Here is a 21080-nt window from a genome sequence, read left to right as displayed (position 1 = left end):
CCGAAAACTGATGCTTATGGTTAGTTAGGTTATAATCTTCAATAAAATTAATAAGTATCTTACCTTGCCAATGAGGTGAGTCTCCCATACGGGCCTCGGAATCCTCTTTCACTCTTGTACTGTACTGGAGCTGTTATTTACATGACAAATTCCCAAACAGACGAGTGGAAGTCACGCCATCTGTCTTACAGGTGCACTAACATACTAATACACTCGCTCAACAGTATATCATTTTGCCGTGTGTAGTATTCTTCCTTTTGGAGTTCAACTACTGTTTGTTGTTCTAGACATCAGGTGGTAAGGTAAACGCCTGCGACCGTCACGATTTTCAGGAAATTCTATTCACTCTATTCTGGACATATTTCCTTGGCAAGGTTTGTACGTGTGCGTCAACAATTATCTCATACTTGTAAAAAAAACGTAAATTAAACTATTTCGGGTGAGTTTAAAGATTATAAACATTTTGTTACATCTATGAAAACTGACTCATAAGCAACACTTCACCGTCGAAGTATTTTCCTGAAAACCTTGACGGCCATGAGCACTCGGAAACTATTTGGCCTCGTTAATGTTTGACGTCATAAGGTTATTATTGCGCCACTTATAACATATTATTAGGTTAATGCCAGAGGATTTTATTTAACATAGAAAGATCCCTCGTTCCTATGTTAGTAACTACACTCGTCCATCGATGATATTATATACGAGATTAAGAATTCTATCTCGTTAGTGGTTATTCAAACGGGATTTAAAGCTCTAATTTCCGCTACTATTCCTGTATTTAAGGTTATACTACAGTAGTTTTAGCGTGATAATCAAAATGAAAAAAATAGTTTCAATGGGATACAAAACCAGGATTAAAGTCTCTTAAGATTCATGCGGGGTGAATAAAATAACTAATTCCCTCATGTGAACAGAGACACAGATCAGGTCCTTAATGGCGTCAAAATTTTAATGAGACTGTACTGTACCTTGACGTCTTGGATCACCTGAAGATTCGTCCCCCAGCTTATTTCACCTGAAGATTCGTCCCCCAGCTTATTTCACCTCAGCTTATTTTACTTGAAGATTAACCACCCTAATGCTAACCGAACCATACCTGACCTAACAATCTAACTTAACCTAACCTAACCAAACTTCTCTCAGGTAGCGTTAGGTGGGTTAAACGTCACGCGAAATAAGCTGGGGTGGCGAATCTTCAGGTGATCCGATTTTTGTATTTCACTTCCGGTTAAAAATATCCCAAATCTAATCAAACTTTGTCCCAAATTATAAATGATTTAGTCGAGGCAATAGTTAACGATAATAGATTGAGTTAACACTTATTAAAGCCACTGTGGCCTCTGTACTGCGTCCCCAGCTCTATAAATACATACCTTGGTGACTGACTGACGGACTGACTGAGAGAGCCATTTCTTTTAATCAATTCTTAAGTCTCTTTTGTTTTTATATTATCCCGCATTATCTAAACATGTTTTTCTTTTCTGATTCTTATAATGAGAAGAAAGAAAACTAATTAATACTTGTTTTTAGTGAAGACAATTTTTTTTTTTTTTTCTTAAGATTTTTTTTTATAATGAAAACAATAATTTCTTTGCTTAAGGAAGAAAATTGGGGGAAGACAAACTCAGTAGTTATTTTGTTCACAGAAGGACCATTAAACAACAACAAAAATCTTACATCATGTATTCATAAACATCAGAGCTTTTGTTGCTATCAGAGAACTTTTTTTTTTTACAATAACAGAAAATATAAACAAAACAAAACACGTAGGAAATAATTATGAATAAAGATATGGACAGGTAAAAATATATAGAATAAAAGTATTACCATTATATTACTGTAATAGATCATTTATTTTAAAACAAACTACAGACAAGAATAAACATTTGAAATCCCCTTTAAGAAATTCACTATTACAAGTATTTCAAGAGTGATATTGATTCAATGGTTAAATGAATATATTAATTACAATATTACCAGTTGTTACCTATTGCAATATGTCTACCCCGTTCAATACCTCAGGAAACATTGATGACCTTTTACCTTTGACCTATGGGGGCGTAGGGGGGGGGGATGACATATTTTTACTAAGTCTACTGAATGAACTCCAGTGGAAAATGAACCCAAAATCCAAACCTATATATCGATGTGTGCATTTTGACCCCTGTGACCCCCTGTATAATAGTCAAATATGCATCACTTCTAAAACGTTCATAATATCTGTAGTGAGGCATCTTTCTGTGAGGTTTTATGTTCCTTGATTTAATTACGACTGTATAATGACTCCCAGACCCCAATAAGGTGTTAGTGGGACCTTTCATCAATATAAATGAACGAAAATACATAATACTTACTTTTTTAAATGTTATTGTGGCGCTCAGGTGAATGCAGTTCTATAATGGCCTTTAATTAATGAGTAAATATATTTCTTTTAGACTTCACATAAGAAAATATGAGAAATAATTATCCACATAATTTTCATAATATTTTTCTATCTCCTACATATTACATGAATCTTTAATATTATTCTATGTTAATTTCTCTTCATGCAGCGGTATAGATGCGTAGATAATTAATATTTAGCATCTAGAACAGACAAACAAACAAACGATATATGAGTAATCTGCGGTGTCTCGAGTTAAAACAACAACAACTATTCTTTTAAATTCTCTTTAAAATGGCAAAAGTTTGTAAGCATTAAAATATTTATGCAGAAAACTCCAGACACATACAAAAAAAATCAGTTCTCAAGCAAGTATAACCCAAGTATTTTTTAAGGTGAAGAAATAAGAAATTAAAACAATACGGACCTAAATTAACTTGCATACAAAGTTTAGTTAGCAGCAAAATATATAACTATCTTGACATACAACAAAAATAAAATAACATAAAAATCTTTCCTTCTCATATATCTACCTGCCTCCCTCACATGACACTCGGAACTACACACACCTCACCTCACCTCGCAACCTTATACAGGGTGGTGTAAAAGTAGGTATAAATTAATCTGTTTACGTCAAAATCATTAGCTGAATGTTGTTTTCTGGGATACATTATGCGTTTTATTAATCTCCAGAAAACCAAAGAGAGAGTACAGCAGTGGGGGTGAGTAAAGCTATATTTGAACTTCTACGTCCATTTAGAATAGAATTACTATCATATACTTCATCTTGCACCAGCCTGTATAGAAATCAATGGTTGACTCGTTGTTTAAGCGACCAAATTGACTCTCCTGGTTGAGTTTGGTGTTGAAAAGCAGGAAAAAAACAGGTTGTCTATTCTTTATTGATGGTGGTGATGATATAGGTTAACGAGCTAGTTGTTGATGTTACCTGTTGAGTGCCCTAAGACAATGTTAGGTGACGGTACCCTGATGTAAGGTTAAAGGGGTCTTGGTGGTGTCCTTGGGGCGATGGTAGGTGAGGGGTGTATAGGTCTTGAGACTTCACAGGGCCTTCTGGGTATTCAAGGTTTTAAGGTCCTCAGGGCTCAGAAAGGCCCTACCTCCAGGGTCTTCAGGGTCTTCAAAGTGGGTGTGTTAGACCATGGGCTCGGTGGTAGTCTCGTCCCCATCTCGGTTGTCCTTAGTGGCCACGATACGAGATTTCTGGAAAGACACAAGGAGATAAATGATGGCGACAGTGTATGTGTTTTGATCTGTACAATATGTTGTCCCTCTCCATCTCGTTCTCTCACTTCACTTGAAACTTGCATCGGTATGAGTGAGAAGACAGGCACACACAAACAGCCAGACATGATGCAATGGCAAGCTCTCTCTCTCTCTCTCTCTCTCTCTCTCTCTCTCTCTCTCTCTCTCTCTCTCTCTCTCTCTGATCTCACCATAACTTAAAAAGCAATATATCAGAAAGTGAAAGTGAGTTCCTAGACTCGACGGACCATTAGGGATAGTGTAAAAGGTAGCGTGGCTGGCACTGCACTCGATCACTTTCACTCTCCCAACTGTAAACTTAGGTATCTATTCACAGCTTGGTGGGTTAGGGGTGTCCCGAGCGACCCTTGAAACAAAAAGCGGGAGTGTTTTCCTCTTGGCCAGCACACTCCTTAGACCAGAGACTAACATAACCTTAATGTAAAGACGTTGCCAAACTCGACATCAAAAGATAACATGACATCATCACACTTGAGACTGAGGATGGTCTAGTTACTAGTCTGAAATATCTCCTACTTGGAAATAACATGACAACAAGCAGGTGGCGATCGGGTGTCCTCTTGGTATAGCTTTCATAAACGATTTGTTATTTGATAGCATGGTGATGGCTGCTCTTATTGGCACTCATGGTAAGAGGAAACATAAATACTTCCCTGAAATGTGACAGTGTCAACCAGGAGGACATCTAGGAGGCAGCCTTGACTCTTGAATCAACGGGAATAATATTGTTCACTCAGCGGCTGCTGACATACTGCACTTGGTTAAGAAGAATTACCCGAGTGTTAGATATTTGCTTAAGGATGAATTACGTTCTGAAAGTAACTGTACAATATTTACTTGTGGGTGTTGTACTTACTTGATTGTACTGTACGAGGTGTAGCTCAGGGAACGAAGGGCTAGTGACACGCAGGGTGCTGGGGCCCATGGCCATGGCCGTCGCCAAGAACAGCACTGAGGCCAGGCAGAATGGGAAGGTGAACACCGGCAGCCCGTTCTGGTAGAGGAGAACATATGGTGAACATTGACAACTTTTTATAGACGAAAAGAACGAGGGTTGATCAAAAACAATTGAGAATTATTAACATAGATTGAAAGAATAAAACAATTCCACAGATACTATTTTGATAAGCTGAAACTGTGTGTTCTTATGATGTAAAACCCAGCCTCTTCCTACACATCTGACTTACTTCAACAGAGAGAGAGCAAAGGTACATGTACTTACTGCGGCGTAAACGGGAATAAGTGCAGCCTGAAGGTAGGTGGCGAAGACTGCGTTGATGGCGGCGACGAGAATGACCCTCGGGGTGGGGGCCATGAAGAAGGCGATGGAGCCGGCCGCCAGGAACCCGTTGTACCCCCAGATACCGTGATAGACCAGCGTGTAGGGTGCAGACGACACCACCAGACCTGTGTATCAGTTAACGTGTAGGCAGGAGAAACTTATCGCTTATGCGGTAGTTAATACAAGACTGAAGGGACGAACTAAGAGGCAAAAGGTACAGAAGAATATTTTCACTATATAATATTACTACAGTTCTATAAGGCTGATTTGGTAAGCAAATTATCGACTACGTATCATAGTTCTGCTAATATTTAAACCACTGCAGTTAGTACTGTGATGAGAACGGGCTCGGTGTGGGAGTAATCCGTCAGGAGCAAAGGACAACTCAGTGGTGTAGTCACGACTCTCAAGCTACCTATGTAGTCTTTTGATGTGATGGTCTGAGTGTGGCCCCAAGGTGTGGTACTCACCTGTCAAGGTGCCGAGGGTGGCTCCCAGGTAGCTGACGAGGGTGAGGGTAGGGGAGAAGATGAAGAGTCCCAAGAGTACAAGAACAGAACAGGCGACGCTTTCCACAGCCCACACGTGCCCGGCAGACAACAACGTTCCCAGGAACACCTGTAAGTAAGCAGACGTCTTCATTAGTGACTCAAGACTTCGTAGTCACGAAAACCACCGTTCAACCAAGGTCTATAGGATATATAGACTTTGCATTCAACAACTTTAGCTTCACCTGTCAAGAGATGAGCTTCTCGGAAGTGCGTCCAGGATTCAAACTCTCCCACTTTGCCTGACAAGAGGAACCGCTCCTGGTTTCAGCTAGTTCCACTAAAACAAGCTGACTCATCTTGTTCCCTTGAAAAAGGCTACTTCACTTGGTCTCATCGAAACAAGTTACCTCACCTGGTCCCACTGTAGGCCGGTATCGGGCTCCTCAGAAGGCGCTGGGGAGGCCTCTTCGCCGAAGCCCGCGGCCTTCATACACAAGAAGGTGGTGGAGATAGCGATGTTGAAGGGCAGTGTGTAGGCGGGGATGTTGTGGCCCTCCAGGATCCTACCCAGCCCTGCCATAACGCACACGCTGTGGGAGACACTCACTGGTGTAGAATTCTTGACAACTCAAGAGCAATTCAAACAATAGCCAAGAGAAAATAAATTTGGGAAATGAAAGACAGTGACACTGATAAGGCACTGCAGTAAGCTCAGATAACAGTGCCTGACAGTGACAATAGTGCCAGGTGTACATACGTGAACATGGCAGCAACGATAATGTATCCCCAGACGGCTGGTGAGAGTGGCGTGTGGAAGACGAGGGGGTAGAGGGCGGTGGAGACAGTGCCTATCAACACGGCGTTAAAGTTACTGTGACCAGCGGCTATGGCGTCGTCTTGCCAGCATAACAACTGGACAAAGGAGTAAAGGTTGTGTGTCGTGGTTACTGTTTTAAATGCTTCAACTGCCGTGTTATTTAGCCTCATGTAAAGATTTTTATTTCAATTACTTCGGTTACCATGGTAACTAATCACCATTCAGAAGGCTTTAGTTTATTACAACAAATAACTTTTGAAAATTTAGCTAACCTTAGCAACGAAGACTGAGGTGAGGGAACAGACGACGGCGCCTAACCCGCTCATGACGTTGCCGACGAACAGACCAATCAGGATGAGCAGCCCAGAGATGGGGTTGTTACCGAAGGCCACCTGGAGACAACAAATGTTATTGATAACGTAATGAAAAAATAAGATCAGTTCATTGATAAAATAGTAAAACCAAGAAACTTAATGACATAATGGAAAACTGACACTTGGAAAAATAGAGAACAGATGCAAAGAAAACAGCAGACAAACGTGCAGAAGGCCAGGCATAGAAACGAGCAGTCAGAGAGACAGGGACAGATAAAAAGTAAAAAATAAAAAAACAGAAACAGAAAGCACCAGACTAAGACACGAAGTAACAGAGACACACAAACGTACCTGTGCGATGCCCCTCAGCACACTGTCCAGGACCTTCACGACGACAGCTGGGGACTTCCAGCTGAACTTGGCCAGAGCGTCTCTCGCAGCTGGCGCATCACCCACCACCCACGCCAACGCCCCGGGCTGACCAGGGAGATACAAACACCTTGTTAGTCCATACACGCCCTCCTGATGTATGCGACACCTACGCCTAACACCACCCGAGCCAGCAACCCAGGCTTTCACGGAAATACACGTAGAAACTAAGAAATGATGAATTAATTCACTCCTGGGACCCAGAAACCCCCTTATCATCAGTCCTGGGCCCCAGAGACCCCCTTAGCACCACTCCTGGGCCCCAGAAATCCCCTCATCCGACCTCTATATGGGAGTTATGGGAGCCATAAATCAAAGACACAGAGTCAAATGTTTTGGTTGTTACTGTAGCTGTGGTTGAGTGATGGTAGCTCGTGACGTCATACCTATATAACAATAGAATCAACACGTGAGAAGAATTATACAAACCATAGAATAAATTATATCTGTAAAGGAATAATCATATACAATAAAACCTCTATTTAACGGACTATATGGAGAGGAAATTCTGTTATATCGACTGTCCGTTAGAATTGTAACCTCTATCTAACGAACTACATCGAGATGAAAGTGTAATATATCGTGGGTCCATTAGATGTGAAACCCTCCATTTAACGGATTATATGGAGAGAGAAGTCCATTATATGGAGGTTTCACTGTAACTACATAAAAACACAAAACAGATGAAAGGATTTTATGATAACGTTTACCATAGGACGTCAGACTGTACCATACACTCCTGGCGGCAGCGTTAAATACTACCGCTTAGAAGAACTCATAACCCCTTTTAGTCACGAGTAATCCATAAAATTTTTCAATCTCCTCCTAATGACGAACCACGACTCGCTAAAGTAACCAAGACTCATTTGACGTGTTTGTTTGCTTCACACATTATCTTGGTATATAATTCTGGTGTGGAGGATTCTGTATATAGTTTATGTGTGTGTGTGTGTGTGTGTGTGTGTGTGTGTGTACGTGATGGGTTTATTGAGCTTGAGTGGACTATTAGGTCAGCTAAGTGATCTTTAAATGTTAAAATCGTGCGTATGGACATATGGATCTCTGTGTGTATGTGTGTGTGTGTGTGTGTGTGTGTGTGTGTGTGTGTGTATGTGTGTGTGTGTGTGTGTGTATTGTTCCCACACTAAGAAGTTCTACGCAAAACAGAATAAATTAATCTTCATCACACGCCTTGACCCTAAGAGGACTCCCCCTCTTTAACCACTTCCCTCTTCGTTACTCTCTCTTTGTTTATATATATGTTGTTTTTCTTCCTGTCTCTCTTTCCTTTTCCTTCTTATGACCTTTTCTCTTAACATTTTTCTCTTCCTTGTCTCTCGGTTACCCATTCTTTCTTCCTTCTCTTAACACACTTAAAGAACCTCGAGTCATCTATCATCATCATCATTGTCTTCATTATCATTATCATCAACATCACGAGCATCAACATCTAGTCCAGTCTTACAACTGTTAATGGAGAAATTGTTACCCACAGACACACAGACACACACGCACAGTCATCCCTGCTGGTCGAGGAGAAAGACAAGATGCCTGAACAAAACATCGTCGCGTCGTGGTAGTGAGAAAAACACCAGCAACAGTAACAGCAGATCATCAGACCCAGACAGTAACTGGTTTGGGTGTACTGAACCGGGAACCATCTGTAGACACACGCACACAATTGTCCATCATCGTGTTTTTTTTTTTTTTTTCTTGCGAGTTTTTTATGTGGGAGATATTTTTCGTAGTGAAGATTCGAAAAACGATGACCGCTATTCGATTGAGTGTATTGTATTGGTGTATAAGTGATAGATATAATACATTAGCTGTTTCCTCATTAAAGCAGTGTTGTTCAGAACATATTTAAACTCCCGTAAATGAGTATCGTCTGCCACGGTAACCAACTCCTATACTGTAGCCAGAAACAGACGTGAATGTATGAACGTTTCTCGCTTTGTTTACAAAGTTGGGAACGAATAACTTAAATTCCTAACCGTGGGAAATATTAATTTGTGAAATTGTTCTTGTCTTTTGTAGCTCTTTTTTGTGTACATAATTAAGTGCGTAATTTTCTTAAGACCGGTTCTTGTTGGTCCACTACGAGGTCACAGCTGCTGACCCTCGTTGAATTAATTGATGTCTACTGGGACGTTTAGAAACTGACCAGAAAAAAAAGGGATGCGGGTTTTTTTTATTTATTTTTTTTACCGGCGTCTCTGGTGAGTATGCATTAAAGACATAGTGTGGAGAGAAGGGGGGGTTTGTGGGGGGTGGGGGGGAGGGGACTTATAGTGACTATAAGAACCATAATGCCGACTTTTGGTAATTCTATTGTTGCTAGGGGCCTGCTTGTGCTTCTTGTTTACACAGAGGCACACCAGGTACAGTGGGATAAAATTGGTCTGTCACTATTTACTGTTTCCTTGACCAAGATGTCAACGCCAGTACTAAACATTATATCACCTGTTGTCTACTGTTCCATTCCTCTCCGAGAACACAAGGAATAAAAAAACTCAAATCACTTATTAGTTCTTGAATTATTATAAAATTCAATAGAGCGAAAGGTCAATGTTGTTGTGTGTTGAATTGTTTTACTGTGTATGACATGTTAGTGTTGATGGGTTGTGTTGTCCATTAAGCTAATTCTCTCATGATGCCTTGAGATAAAACCTAACCTAACCTAACCTAACCTAAACTAACCTATACTAACCTAACCTAACGTTGAGGATTACAATTGCAATCTAAATCCCCCATATTTTGCCTGGACGAAACGTGACCAGTTGATTGTCAGAATAAAACGACCATAATCCTCTCTTTTTTAACGCGTCATTCGTGTTATTTGCTGAAGATTTTTACAATATACTGAAACTTTCTCTTTGTGTTGACTCTTGTTCTTTCTAGTAACTAATTTTTACATTTTATTTACACAATATTGGGCCATATAGTATTTCCTATTTAACGCAATTATTATTTTTTTTCGTCTCACTTTTCTTTTTTTACACATATACACAATTTTGGTTAATATGTTATGTGACGGAGGGATCTGTTATGTAACGGTGGGATCTGTTATGTAACGGTGGGATCTGTTATGTAACGGTGGGCTCTGTTATGTAACGGTGGGATCTGTTATGTGACGGTGGGCTCTGTTATGTAACGGTGGGATCTGTTATGTAACGGTGGGATCTGTTATGTGACGGAGGGATCTGTTATGTAACGGTGGGATCTGTTATGTAACGGTGGGCTCTGTTACGTGACCGTGGGCTCTGTTTTGTGAAGGCAGGCTCCGTCATGTGACTATAGGCTTTGTTATGTGACGGTGGACTAGACTCGATACTAATGACAAATCTGGAATTCTATGGCAAACTATGACTAACTTTTTACCCTCCTTACTTATTGATTACGTGAACTAACTTGAGGAAGATTCTTGAACTACTTAAGGATTTGAGCTTAGATTATCATCCTTGAAGGGTTAAAGCTTAGATTATTGTCCTCAACGGGTTGAAGCTTAGACCAATTCTATCAAAGGGGTTAAAGGGGTTAAATATTAAACTATTGTCTTCAAGGTGCTAAAGCTTAGACTATTGTCCTCAAGGGTTAAAGCTCTTAGACCAGTGTCCTCAAACGGTTAAAGCTTAAACCAGTATCATCAATGCGTTAGGATTCTCGTAATGTTCAGCTTATAAAATATCCACCCTGAGATGCATGTGTGTGTGTGTGTGTGTGTGTGTGTGTGTGTGTGTGTGTGTGTGTGTGTGTGTGTGTGTGTGTATGCGTGCGTGTGTCTACAGGTACATCAATACGTTGTTACATGTTCAGGGTCAACAATACTTAATACTGGGTAATTATACAAGTTAGTTCCCACTCCAAGGTGACCTCAGCCGATGAACCTACACAAATCGAGGTTCAGTGGCACTACAAGGTCAACCTCCGGATAATGAATCGTCAAGTGTAAGATTATTGAAAATTGCAATTAACATCAAAGCCAAGTGCTGTAAGATAGTAGGAATGGTGTTGTTGGCTGGTGGTGGTGGTGGTGGTGTTGCAAGGTGGTGGTGATGTTGTAGGGTGGTGGTGTTGCAGGATGATGGTGGTGTTGCAGGATGGTGATTATGTTGTAGGGTGGTGGTGTGTGCAGGATGGTGGTGGTGTTGCAGGATGGTGATTATGTTGTAGGGTGGTGGTGTTGCAGGATGGTGGTGATGTTGTAGGGTGGTGGTGGTGGTGATGTTGAAGGATGGTGATGATGTTGTAGGGTGGTGGTGGTGTTGTAGGGTGATGGTGGTGGTATTATAGGTGGTGGTGGTATTATAGGTGGTGATGTTGTTGTAGGGTGGTGGTGATATTGTTGTAGGGTGGTGGTGGTGGTGTAGGGTGGTGGTGTTGTAGGGTGGTGGTGTTGCAGGGTGGTAGTGATGATGTTGTAGAGTGGTGGTGATGATGTTGTAGAGTGGTGGTGGTGTGTTGCAGGGTGGTGATGATGTTGTAGAGTGGTGGTGGTGTTGGTGATGATATAGAATGGTAGTAATGATGGCGATGGTGGTAACGACGATGATATTGCAAGGTAGCGGTGGTGGTGATGTTGCAAAATGGTGGTGATGGCGTTGCAGGGTGATGCTGGTCGTCGTGTATGAGAGAGGAAGCAGCTGATGTGTGTGTGTGTGAATGCCTACACATTATCTACTCAGGGATAGCCTTTACTGCCCTCTTATGGAACCTAAGAGTTAAGAGTCAGCCGAGTCATCCCCTGAAGAAAAAATAAAATCATTGGTGTGTTTGTGGTTTATACGATCCTGAAAGAGAGATAGATAGAAAGATAAATAGATAGAGAGAAAGAAAGAGAGAAAGGGAGAAAGAGAGTCTGTCTGTGTGTCTGTCTGTCTGTGTGTCTGTCTGTCTGTCTGTCTGTCTGTCTGTCTGCCTGTCTGTCGGTCTGTCGGTCTGTCTGTCTGTTGCTTCTATTCATTTATACACTATCATGTCGGGGTGCATTAATTAAATATTTTATTTATGTTTATCATCGTTGTTTTTAATTGCTCTTTTTTGTCTCCCATGAACGCAGACTGATTTTTTTTTCTTAGTTAAGGCAAGACGTCGTGGTTTTTATCTTAGCAGCTGTTAGGTTCGGCTCGGTACATTTTCAGATATACAGTACATTAATATTTTACATATCTATACTCCAGAAACTGTATTCGTTAAAACCTCTCAACTAATTCTATATACAAACTATTTCTTCGTCATATTTTTCATTGACGAGAAGGAAGGAGAGAGAGAGAGAGAGAGAGAGAGAGAGAGAGAGAGAGACTTGAAAAGGAAGTTAGATAAACACACTTAACCCCAGTCTATGGTTGAGGGAATGCCGAGGTACATGTGCGGTGCCTCGTCTCTTATGGCCAGCGCAGATGTGTGGATTCTTGAGCGCCAGGCCCGCAAGAAAATCAGGGTCCACGACTGAGCCTCCTCCACTGACACTGAAAGCATAGCCATCCTCGCGGGTATTCGTGAGGGGGCGACCTATGCTCGCACTGAACGCCGGAACCTCCTTATATAATCAATGACAGCACTTCTGGGTTAGCGAGGCTCAAATTACGCCCCCCCTCCCCCCTCCTCCCCTGCCACCCAACACACACTAGCCGCCGTCGCCGGGCTAGAACAAACTGATGACATCCGTGTCAAGTTTATTTGGATCCCGTCACATATAGGAATAACTGCCTGTGACACTGTTGACCTGCTTGCCAAAGAAGCTACACAAGAAGAAGATATTGAAGCCACCCTCGCCCTCTCCCTGAATCATCTCAAATCTCGCATACACGCCACACAACGAGAAGCATTCGACGTAAAATGGACACACCTGAAACAACGGGGCAGCGTCACACTAGGCCACTATGACGCTGTAACCGGTGACTCCAACCGCCACTACAAAGAGTATCAATCTCTGACTCGATCTCAACAGATTATATACATGAGACTGCACCTAGGGTACAGGTACCTATGGGAGTACATTGGCAACCCTGAGCCTGGCCGCACTGTTTGTAAACTTTGTGGCCAACAGATTACAGATTGTCCCGGAAGGGGCTAGTTTATTGGGCACCCCCTTACATCCTGTGCAAGGTGAAGCGCAGAAGCGTTTACAGTGCCCAACTGCGAAGCATGAGGAGCTCATGCTTGCCTTTTATATATGGCCAACCCGACTCTCACACTCTTTCTCACTGCATCCTCACTTGCCCTATGACCTCCTCCTGCAGGTCCCCAGCCGTTACCAACACCTCTTCCCTCCCTGACCAGATATCCCTCCTAGTCACAGGCCTGGCACTTGACATTATTAGGGACCTGCCACGCTTTGCTATAAACATAAATTGTACCGGGAATTTTCCCCCCACACACTCATCATTCTGTCACTTTATGTAACTTGCTGACAAAACCTATGACCCATCAGGCTTCCACGCCCTTAATGCATGAGTCATAAAGGCAAGCATGAACTTAGCATGCTTCCCAGATGGACACTGTAAACGCTTCTGCGCTTCACCTTGCACAGGATGTAAGGGGGTGCCCAATAAACTAGGTCCGGAGCAATCTGTAATAAATCACGTGCGGTGCCTCGTCTCTTATGGCCAGCGCAGCCTAACACGAGGACAGGAACTGTTTGATGACAGTGATCTCGCTCTCCATCACTGACTGACACACACACACAGACACAGACATGTCAATTACATAACCAATTTATTTCTTGTTTATTCCTCATTTTATGGTTGTTCTACATTAGAGTCAGGAGGAGTGTTTAATGAATTATTTTGTGGAGTTTCAACTTATCTACGCTGTAAGGGGAACACTCGTTAACTTAGCGAAACAAAATGCCAATTGAGTAAAACAATGGAAATTGAAAACTCGCCTAAGACAGAAAATAAGATACAAAAAAAAACTCGCTTAACAAAACTAAAATTAAGTTAGGATAAATCACATGATGGAAAAGGAAACAGAATTTATAAACTCGTATTATAAAGACTCATACACACACACACACACACACACACACACACACACACACAACAACAAAGAAACACTGAAGGGATCTCTCAAACTCTAGAGTCTAGACAGTGGACGTCTGTAGTAAAAATAAAGAGTGGTAGTTCCTCACCACTACGCGGGAGCCATACTCTATCATTGTTGATTTACGCTCTGATGGTGGTGAATGAAGCGTTTCCTGTACTAGCAGTGTGTCCAACTCCTCAGTGTTTGAGCCTCACCGTACGCAAAATGCAAATTCCGAGGTGCTTGTTTGCTTGCTTGCTTGCTTCTAATCACATGCATAGTGTTAATTACATGGTTATTCTGCCTTTGTTTTTGTTGTTTGTAAGAGAACAAAGGTAATGATTTAAGGACTGAAGGGCTATGGTTAAAAGTTGGGAAGGACTGTGTGTTTTTGTTTTGGTAACCTGACGCGCGCGAGGTATTGTGGGGCGTGCCTAATGTCGGGTAAGGAGAGGGCTGTCTTGGTAAATAAATGCTAAACATTTTTTTTTTCATTTATATCTATGGAGAAATTTTATGGTGTAAATTAGCATTAGACGTTAAGTAAAGGTCGATAGATATACACTACATATATTATAAAAACCCGAAAATTGTATGAATCACCTGAAGTCGCGTTGGTGAAGGTATCTACTTCTCTAAGCCTCAGTGAACATAACAGTTGATTGCCTTCGCTAAACTCCCGTCTAACAAAGATACTGTTTGAGAGAAATTTTAGATCTGCCAAACATAACCTGACCTAAAAACTGTAATCAGGAAAGAGTTTGCGTATAAATTTAAACCAAAAAGACAAGTTTAAACAGACAGTATTATTATTATTATTATTATTATTATTATTATTATTATTATTATTATTATTATTATTATTATTACTACTGCTATTATTACTATTACTGCTTCTACTACTACTACTACTTCTTCTTACATTCCACTATTAAACTCGAGACTCTACCTGAGGAGCTTTACTCAATTCCAGTACAATTTATGTAAACATTTTAATCCAATGTTGAAAAATCATTCAGAAAAACATTAATTCCACTCGACAGTAAAGCATTCATCCTCTTGTCTTGAGAACATTGGTGTTTTTTTTTTCTCTCGCCAACGTTCACTCACCACTGGGATATTTTTCAACCTTGGGTTTGGATTTCTTCATTTTATGGATCACCTGAAGATTCGACTCCCCAGCTTATTTGGATTGATGGTTAAGTACCCTATCCTAACCTAACCTAACCTAACCTATCCGAACCAAACCAAAGAAGATAACATAACCGAACCTAACCTAACGCTAACCTAACATTAACCTAACCTTACCCCCTGCCGGTAAAGTTAGGGTGTTTAATCTTCAGGTAAAATAAACTGGAGTATCTAATCTTCAATTAATCCCATAAAATCCCACTGTTAGGTTAGGTTAGGTTAGATTAGGTTAAGTTAGATTCGATGCCTCTTCCTTTGCCCGGGTGATTGGACAGGCTTGCAAGGAAGTTGACGCGACCTTAAGGACTTGAGAGGAAAATTAACGGGGGCAGTAGTAAGAGGAGGTCGGTAGATGTGGATGAATGAAAGGTACTTGTGGCCTGGAGAGGATCCGGCCCAGCTGGCAAGGTCCTCACACGTCCGGGTGGGCACAACTCTGCACCCGCTAATAAATACTATGGCCCGACCTGTTTTGTGGGGAGTTGGCAACACTGACACCCACGTTTGACGACCATCCTATAGGATGATTTCCTTAAGTTTTTAAAAGCTACTGTGCGATACATCTATCCTGGAGGTAGATCGTTCATGAAATATCTAAGGCGATAACTTAGTGATAAACGAAGGAGAAGATAATAGCTCTCCTCTCCGTGCAGGTACACAGGAGACCAATGAATGAGTTAAGCAACAAGTAAACAGAAGGCTGGGTTGGTGGATCCAGCTGCCCGCATCCCCACTGGTGAAGTAGTCAACGAGAGGTCTTAACCCCACCAAGGACCCGGGGGAGGGCGGGGGTAACTCTACTGGATTTGTCTTTTCCTGTGACGTTAAAAGTGGTTTAGTCTATGATATTATACACTATTGTTTGATTTACCCACCCCCCCACGCACATACACACACACACAGCTTCTTCCCACCTTGTTATTATATATCATATTTGTATCACTTACCTTACTTGTATATTATTTGTAAATCAAGAGACCCATTCCCCAATTATGTAACTGTATATTTTCAGCCTTCCGGCTGCCATGCTCTTTCAATAAACCGTTAATTATTATTATTACACACACACACACACACACACACACACACACACACACACACACACACACACACACGACCTCATCTGCAAATTTGGTAAGAAGCTTCTACACCATTCTCGACACCGGCTCCTACTACCACCTGAGATCCCTAGCCCGAGAATTGCTGTTCGACACCACAACCGCATCCAGCCCATATGTGCACGAACTGATCGCTATAAGAACAGCCCAGTCCCAACCATTGTAAAAATTATCAATAACTTGTAATAAGCCAGTGTATTCACTCCCAGTAAATACTGCTTCTTGCACTGTCACTATGCTGAAATGCACTGTAGTTTGAGCTTTTCCCCATCTAGTTATTAAATATCTTATTTGTATCACTTATGTTACTTGTATATTATTTGTAATTCGAAACCCATTCCCCAAATATGTAACTGTATATTTTCAGCCTTCTGGCTGCCAAGCTCTTTCAATAAACCGTTAATTGTTATTATTATTATTATTACACTGACGGGAGTGGGATGACTTACTGACGGGAGTGGGATGACTTACTGACGGGAGTGGGATGACTTACTGACGGGAGTGGGATAACTTACTGACGGGAGTGGGATAACTTACTGACGGGAATGGATAACTTACTGACGGGAGTGGGATGACTTACTGACGGGAGTGGGATGACTTACTGACGGGAGTGGGATGACTGACGGGAGTGGGATGACTTACTGACGGGAGTGGGGTGACTTACTGACGGGAGTGGGGTGACTTACTGACGGGAGTGGGGTGACTTACTGACGGGAGTGGGATGACTTACTGACGGGAGTGGGATGACTTACTGACGGGAGTGGGGTGACTTACTGACGGGAGTGGGGTGACTTACATAATATATTCTTTGAAATGTCAAGTAAACATGATCGGTCAAATGGTAGAAGATAACAAACTAATGAAGATCATAAATCATGAAATAAAATTGACACGCCATACAGACCTTCTCAGAGCTCTTCATGGTAATGTTGGACCTTCAAAGGCGGCCATTTAGAAACCTGTCAGTAAATACTAAATACTACACGAGCCTCTACCTTAATATGTGTTTAATTTGTAAGTAAAGTATATAAGACTTCACGTTTAACATTCTCTATTCTTTACCAAGTCATTAGTTAAGTGCAGAGTTGTAAAGTAGCTAAATAAATTTACTTGAGTACTCTACTCAAGTATCATATGTGGGAATTTACTTTTTTAAAGGTACTCATGATTTTCAGTATTTTTACTTAAGTATTTTCTTCTATTACTTTTACTCCAATACAACTGAAAAAAGAGAAATTGATATCGTTACATGCCCCAAAACAATAGAAGTTTACCAACTACAAGCGTTTCTTCACGTCTGGACCAATCACATGCGTTTTCATATCGTTTCATCTGTGTATCCAACCGACGAACACGGAGTTTAAGCGCCCAAGCCGCCCTTTTCTTGTTCAGTGTTACGGAGGCAACAATCATCCACAAACTCCTCAACTGATGGAGCTTGATAGCTACTTGGTATGCCCAGGGGATGGAATGGAACTACTGAGGTCTTTCGCGACATCATGTGACTTATCTCTCAAGCTTAACATCCCACTACCTACATCTTCTGTCTTGTGAGCGTCTGTTTAGTCATGCAGGGCTTATAGTTAGGCCTAAAAGATCCTGATTGGACAGCCATAATTTTGAGAATCAGTTATTGATTAATCTCAATAGAAAGATTTGCAAATAAACATGTGTAATGCTATGTCTTATATTATTATCTTTAGTTAACTTTTTTTTTAATTTACTGTTGATTTATTTTAATATTTGAGACGATTAATTATTTTGTTAGTTTTTACTTTCAGTACTTGATTACTTTTGGAATGGGAATCTTTTTTACTTCTACTTGAGTACATTGAACTTCGAATACTTTTACTTGTATCCAAGTAACATTTTGCCAGTGTAACAATACTTTTACTTAAGTAAGAAAGTCCGGTACTTTCTAAAACTCTGGTTAAGTGAAAATAAATGATTCGATATTGATTCGACTGACTCTGTTTAAATACAACTCCTCTTTAAGGGTGACTCATGCAGTTATCTCCTTCGACATAATATATATCTAGTGACTGTACGCCAGGTAACAGCCTCGTAGTACACATGTAATGAAGAGTGACCATGAGTGTACAAAACCCGATCCAGGATCTTCTAATTGTTTGACTTCAGCTAAATTACAGAATATCGAACTCACTAAAATCGGGACTTCTCAGGATTTTTCTGTCCTGAATATTTTACTCAACCTACAATTCGCTGATCAAACACATACTTTTTTTTTAGTCACAGACAACAAAGGTAACTGATTAAGCAGGATACCGGACAGCTCTGTATTAGCTACAGGTGACTGGCCACTTGTTAAACCCATAGTGAGGCGGGCGGCTCACGGTACATCAAAGTCAACGTTTGACTACCGAGATGATGACAGGTGAGGATGGGGAAACTAACATCTGTAGTGAGCGTCGGGTATGGTCAGTGAGGCTGTGTCTTAAACACGTTTTCACATGCCCTTGATAAATATTATAATCTTAAACTATAGTATTTTTTCATCTACATTCACTCAAGTGTACACCTCTCCGAGGTGAAGGAGCCATAAATGATCTGATTATCAAGGTCCACACATACAGTACTATAACCTATGTGTGTAGAGCGAGTATATAAACAAAGTTTCATTATGTACAGTCAAGTTATTGCCTGGACCGTAATGCCAACACGTCTCTCCACCTTACCAGGTTTTGCACGAAGTCAGCCATAGCTCCTCACAGACGGACGTTACCCCGGATATAAGAAGACTCGGTCGCGCCTCTAGATAGTGACAAAAGGGAACCGACAAACAGACAGACTGATCAACTCTGTGGGACTTGATGTAGTGATGAGGATGATAATGTGTTGCTCTAGGATGCCACTGCTGGGCTTGGTCGTGGGTGGTGACAGTGGTGAGGGAAGTCGGGCCTCCAGTAAGGGCAGGACGGAGTAAGTGAGTGAGGACACAAGTGTCACAGAGCCACACACCTCGAGTACCCACCAACCCTCCAACTCCCTGCGCGCGCATGATCTTCAAATCCAAATACCCCCATTCCCCCTAAACACACCCTCATCCTCCCCCCACATACAACCTAATTATGCAAACTTATGAATTTAAGGTCTTTTTGCACAATATAACTGTTTCTATCACGGCGTTAATAATAACCACAAATATGCTAAAGTTAAATATCAGGATTAGAGAATGTGACCATTTAGTGACCAGACGAAATGCTTTGGGTACATGACCTGTGAAAATTGAGGACGATTATAATATGCGTGATAATAATTTGGTACAAACATCCTTTTTTTAGATAAAACTCTTGTGTAGTACGCCAAGGCTCACGCAGAGAGCAGTAGTTATGTGTGAGTTACAACAAACTTTCACTTTATGTTTGATTCAACTTAAGTGCTTGTGTGTATGTGTGTGTGTGTGTGTGTTAAATATTTGGACCAAAAGTCAAGCGGCAGATAAGATATGGGCGGTTAGACTATATTAATAATAATATTAATAATAATAATAATAATAATAATAATAATCATAATAATAATAAAAATAATAATAAATAATAATAAATTCTGTAAAAGCATCTTATAGGTTTGGTGTGGATATAGACTTTGCAGGCATGCAGTTCAGCATGTGTATAGATTATGCAGGTATACGTTTATCCACCGATGAAAGCACGGATCATACACACACGTCCACCCCGTGAGGGAACACCCTATAACGTTATCCGGGTGGATGAAAGGGATAGGTTACGTTACGTTACGTTACGTTAGGCTAGGTTAGGTTAGGCTAGGTTAGGTTAGGCTAGGTTAGCATTTTTTCCTCTACAAGTATATGGCGACTCCACTACTACTTTGTATATTTTAACACACAGTTATTGTTTATATACTTTGCATGCTGAATCAATGTAAACTTGTACGGCGACTTTACTTAATATCTACTGCATATATAAGAACATAAGAAAATAAGAATGGAGGAAATTGCAGCGGGCCTTTTGGCCCATACTGGGCAGTCCCGTTTACAACCAACCCCTATCGCTCATATATCCGTCCAACCTATATTTGAAGCTACCCAGCGTGTTCGGTAACTTGTTCCACTCATCCACTACTCTATTTCTAAACCAGTGTTTACCTATCTCACGCCTAAATCTAAATTTGTCTAATTTTAAACCATTGCTACGAGTTCGCTCCTGGCTGGATAGTTTGAGTACCTTTATTATATCTATCTATCTATCTTCGGTATGTAACTTCAAACCCAGACAATTCCGGGTTCTCAGAGCAGCTTAATATTAATTTCCAAATGCGCAAAATTAATTATAAAATGAAACTCAAATGAACCCTGAATTTACAAATGACTCCGAATCACCGAACCCTCAAACCCTCGATCCTCTGCAGTTAACGAAGTCGTTGATCTATGTAATGAACCTTAATTTGCTTAATAATTTATGAAATTTGTGTTAATTATGACTATTATTATCCACATACGAGAAACTACAGAAATGTAGCTTGACTTAGAGGATGTGGGTGGTGTAATGCACAGAAATTGAAACTGAAATACTTCATTAACCATAAAACTATTACATCAAAAGATCAGGGTAGTATACTGCACCCACCCTCACCTGGGGCTTACAAAAAGTTATAAATTTCATAATACAATAATTATTTTTACATAAATGAAATAGTTCATTTTGGCATGAACACTGCACTACATTAAAAGAACAAATAATGTAATTCTACACAAAGAT

The 21080-nt window shown here is 40.8% G+C and overlaps 1 protein-coding gene across 1 annotated transcript; it reads right to left on the bottom strand.

Annotated features, from left to right (window-relative positions):
* Nucleotides 1–1670: 1670 nt before the first annotated feature.
* Nucleotides 1671–19307, bottom strand: LOC121858739 (urea transporter 2-like). Its single transcript, XM_042355375.1, has 9 exons — nucleotides 19038–19307; nucleotides 6929–7054; nucleotides 6536–6655; nucleotides 6204–6358; nucleotides 5859–6036; nucleotides 5426–5573; nucleotides 4896–5080; nucleotides 4530–4667; nucleotides 1671–3610 (listed from the first exon to the last, which is right to left on the bottom strand). The coding sequence occupies exons 1-9, from the start codon at nucleotides 19059–19061 to the stop codon at nucleotides 3542–3544; spliced, it is 1143 nt and encodes a 380-aa protein (XP_042211309.1). The 5' UTR covers nucleotides 19062–19307; the 3' UTR covers nucleotides 1671–3541.
* Between the last annotated feature and the right edge of the window lie 1773 nt (nucleotides 19308–21080).

Source organism: Homarus americanus, unplaced genomic scaffold (assembly GCF_018991925.1).
Source record: "Homarus americanus isolate GMGI-L3 unplaced genomic scaffold, GMGI_Hamer_2.0 scaffold74, whole genome shotgun sequence".
Lineage (NCBI taxonomy): Eukaryota > Metazoa > Arthropoda > Malacostraca > Decapoda > Nephropidae > Homarus > Homarus americanus.
Note: the sequence above shows the minus strand (reverse complement) of the source record. Positions and strands in the feature narration are given on the sequence as shown.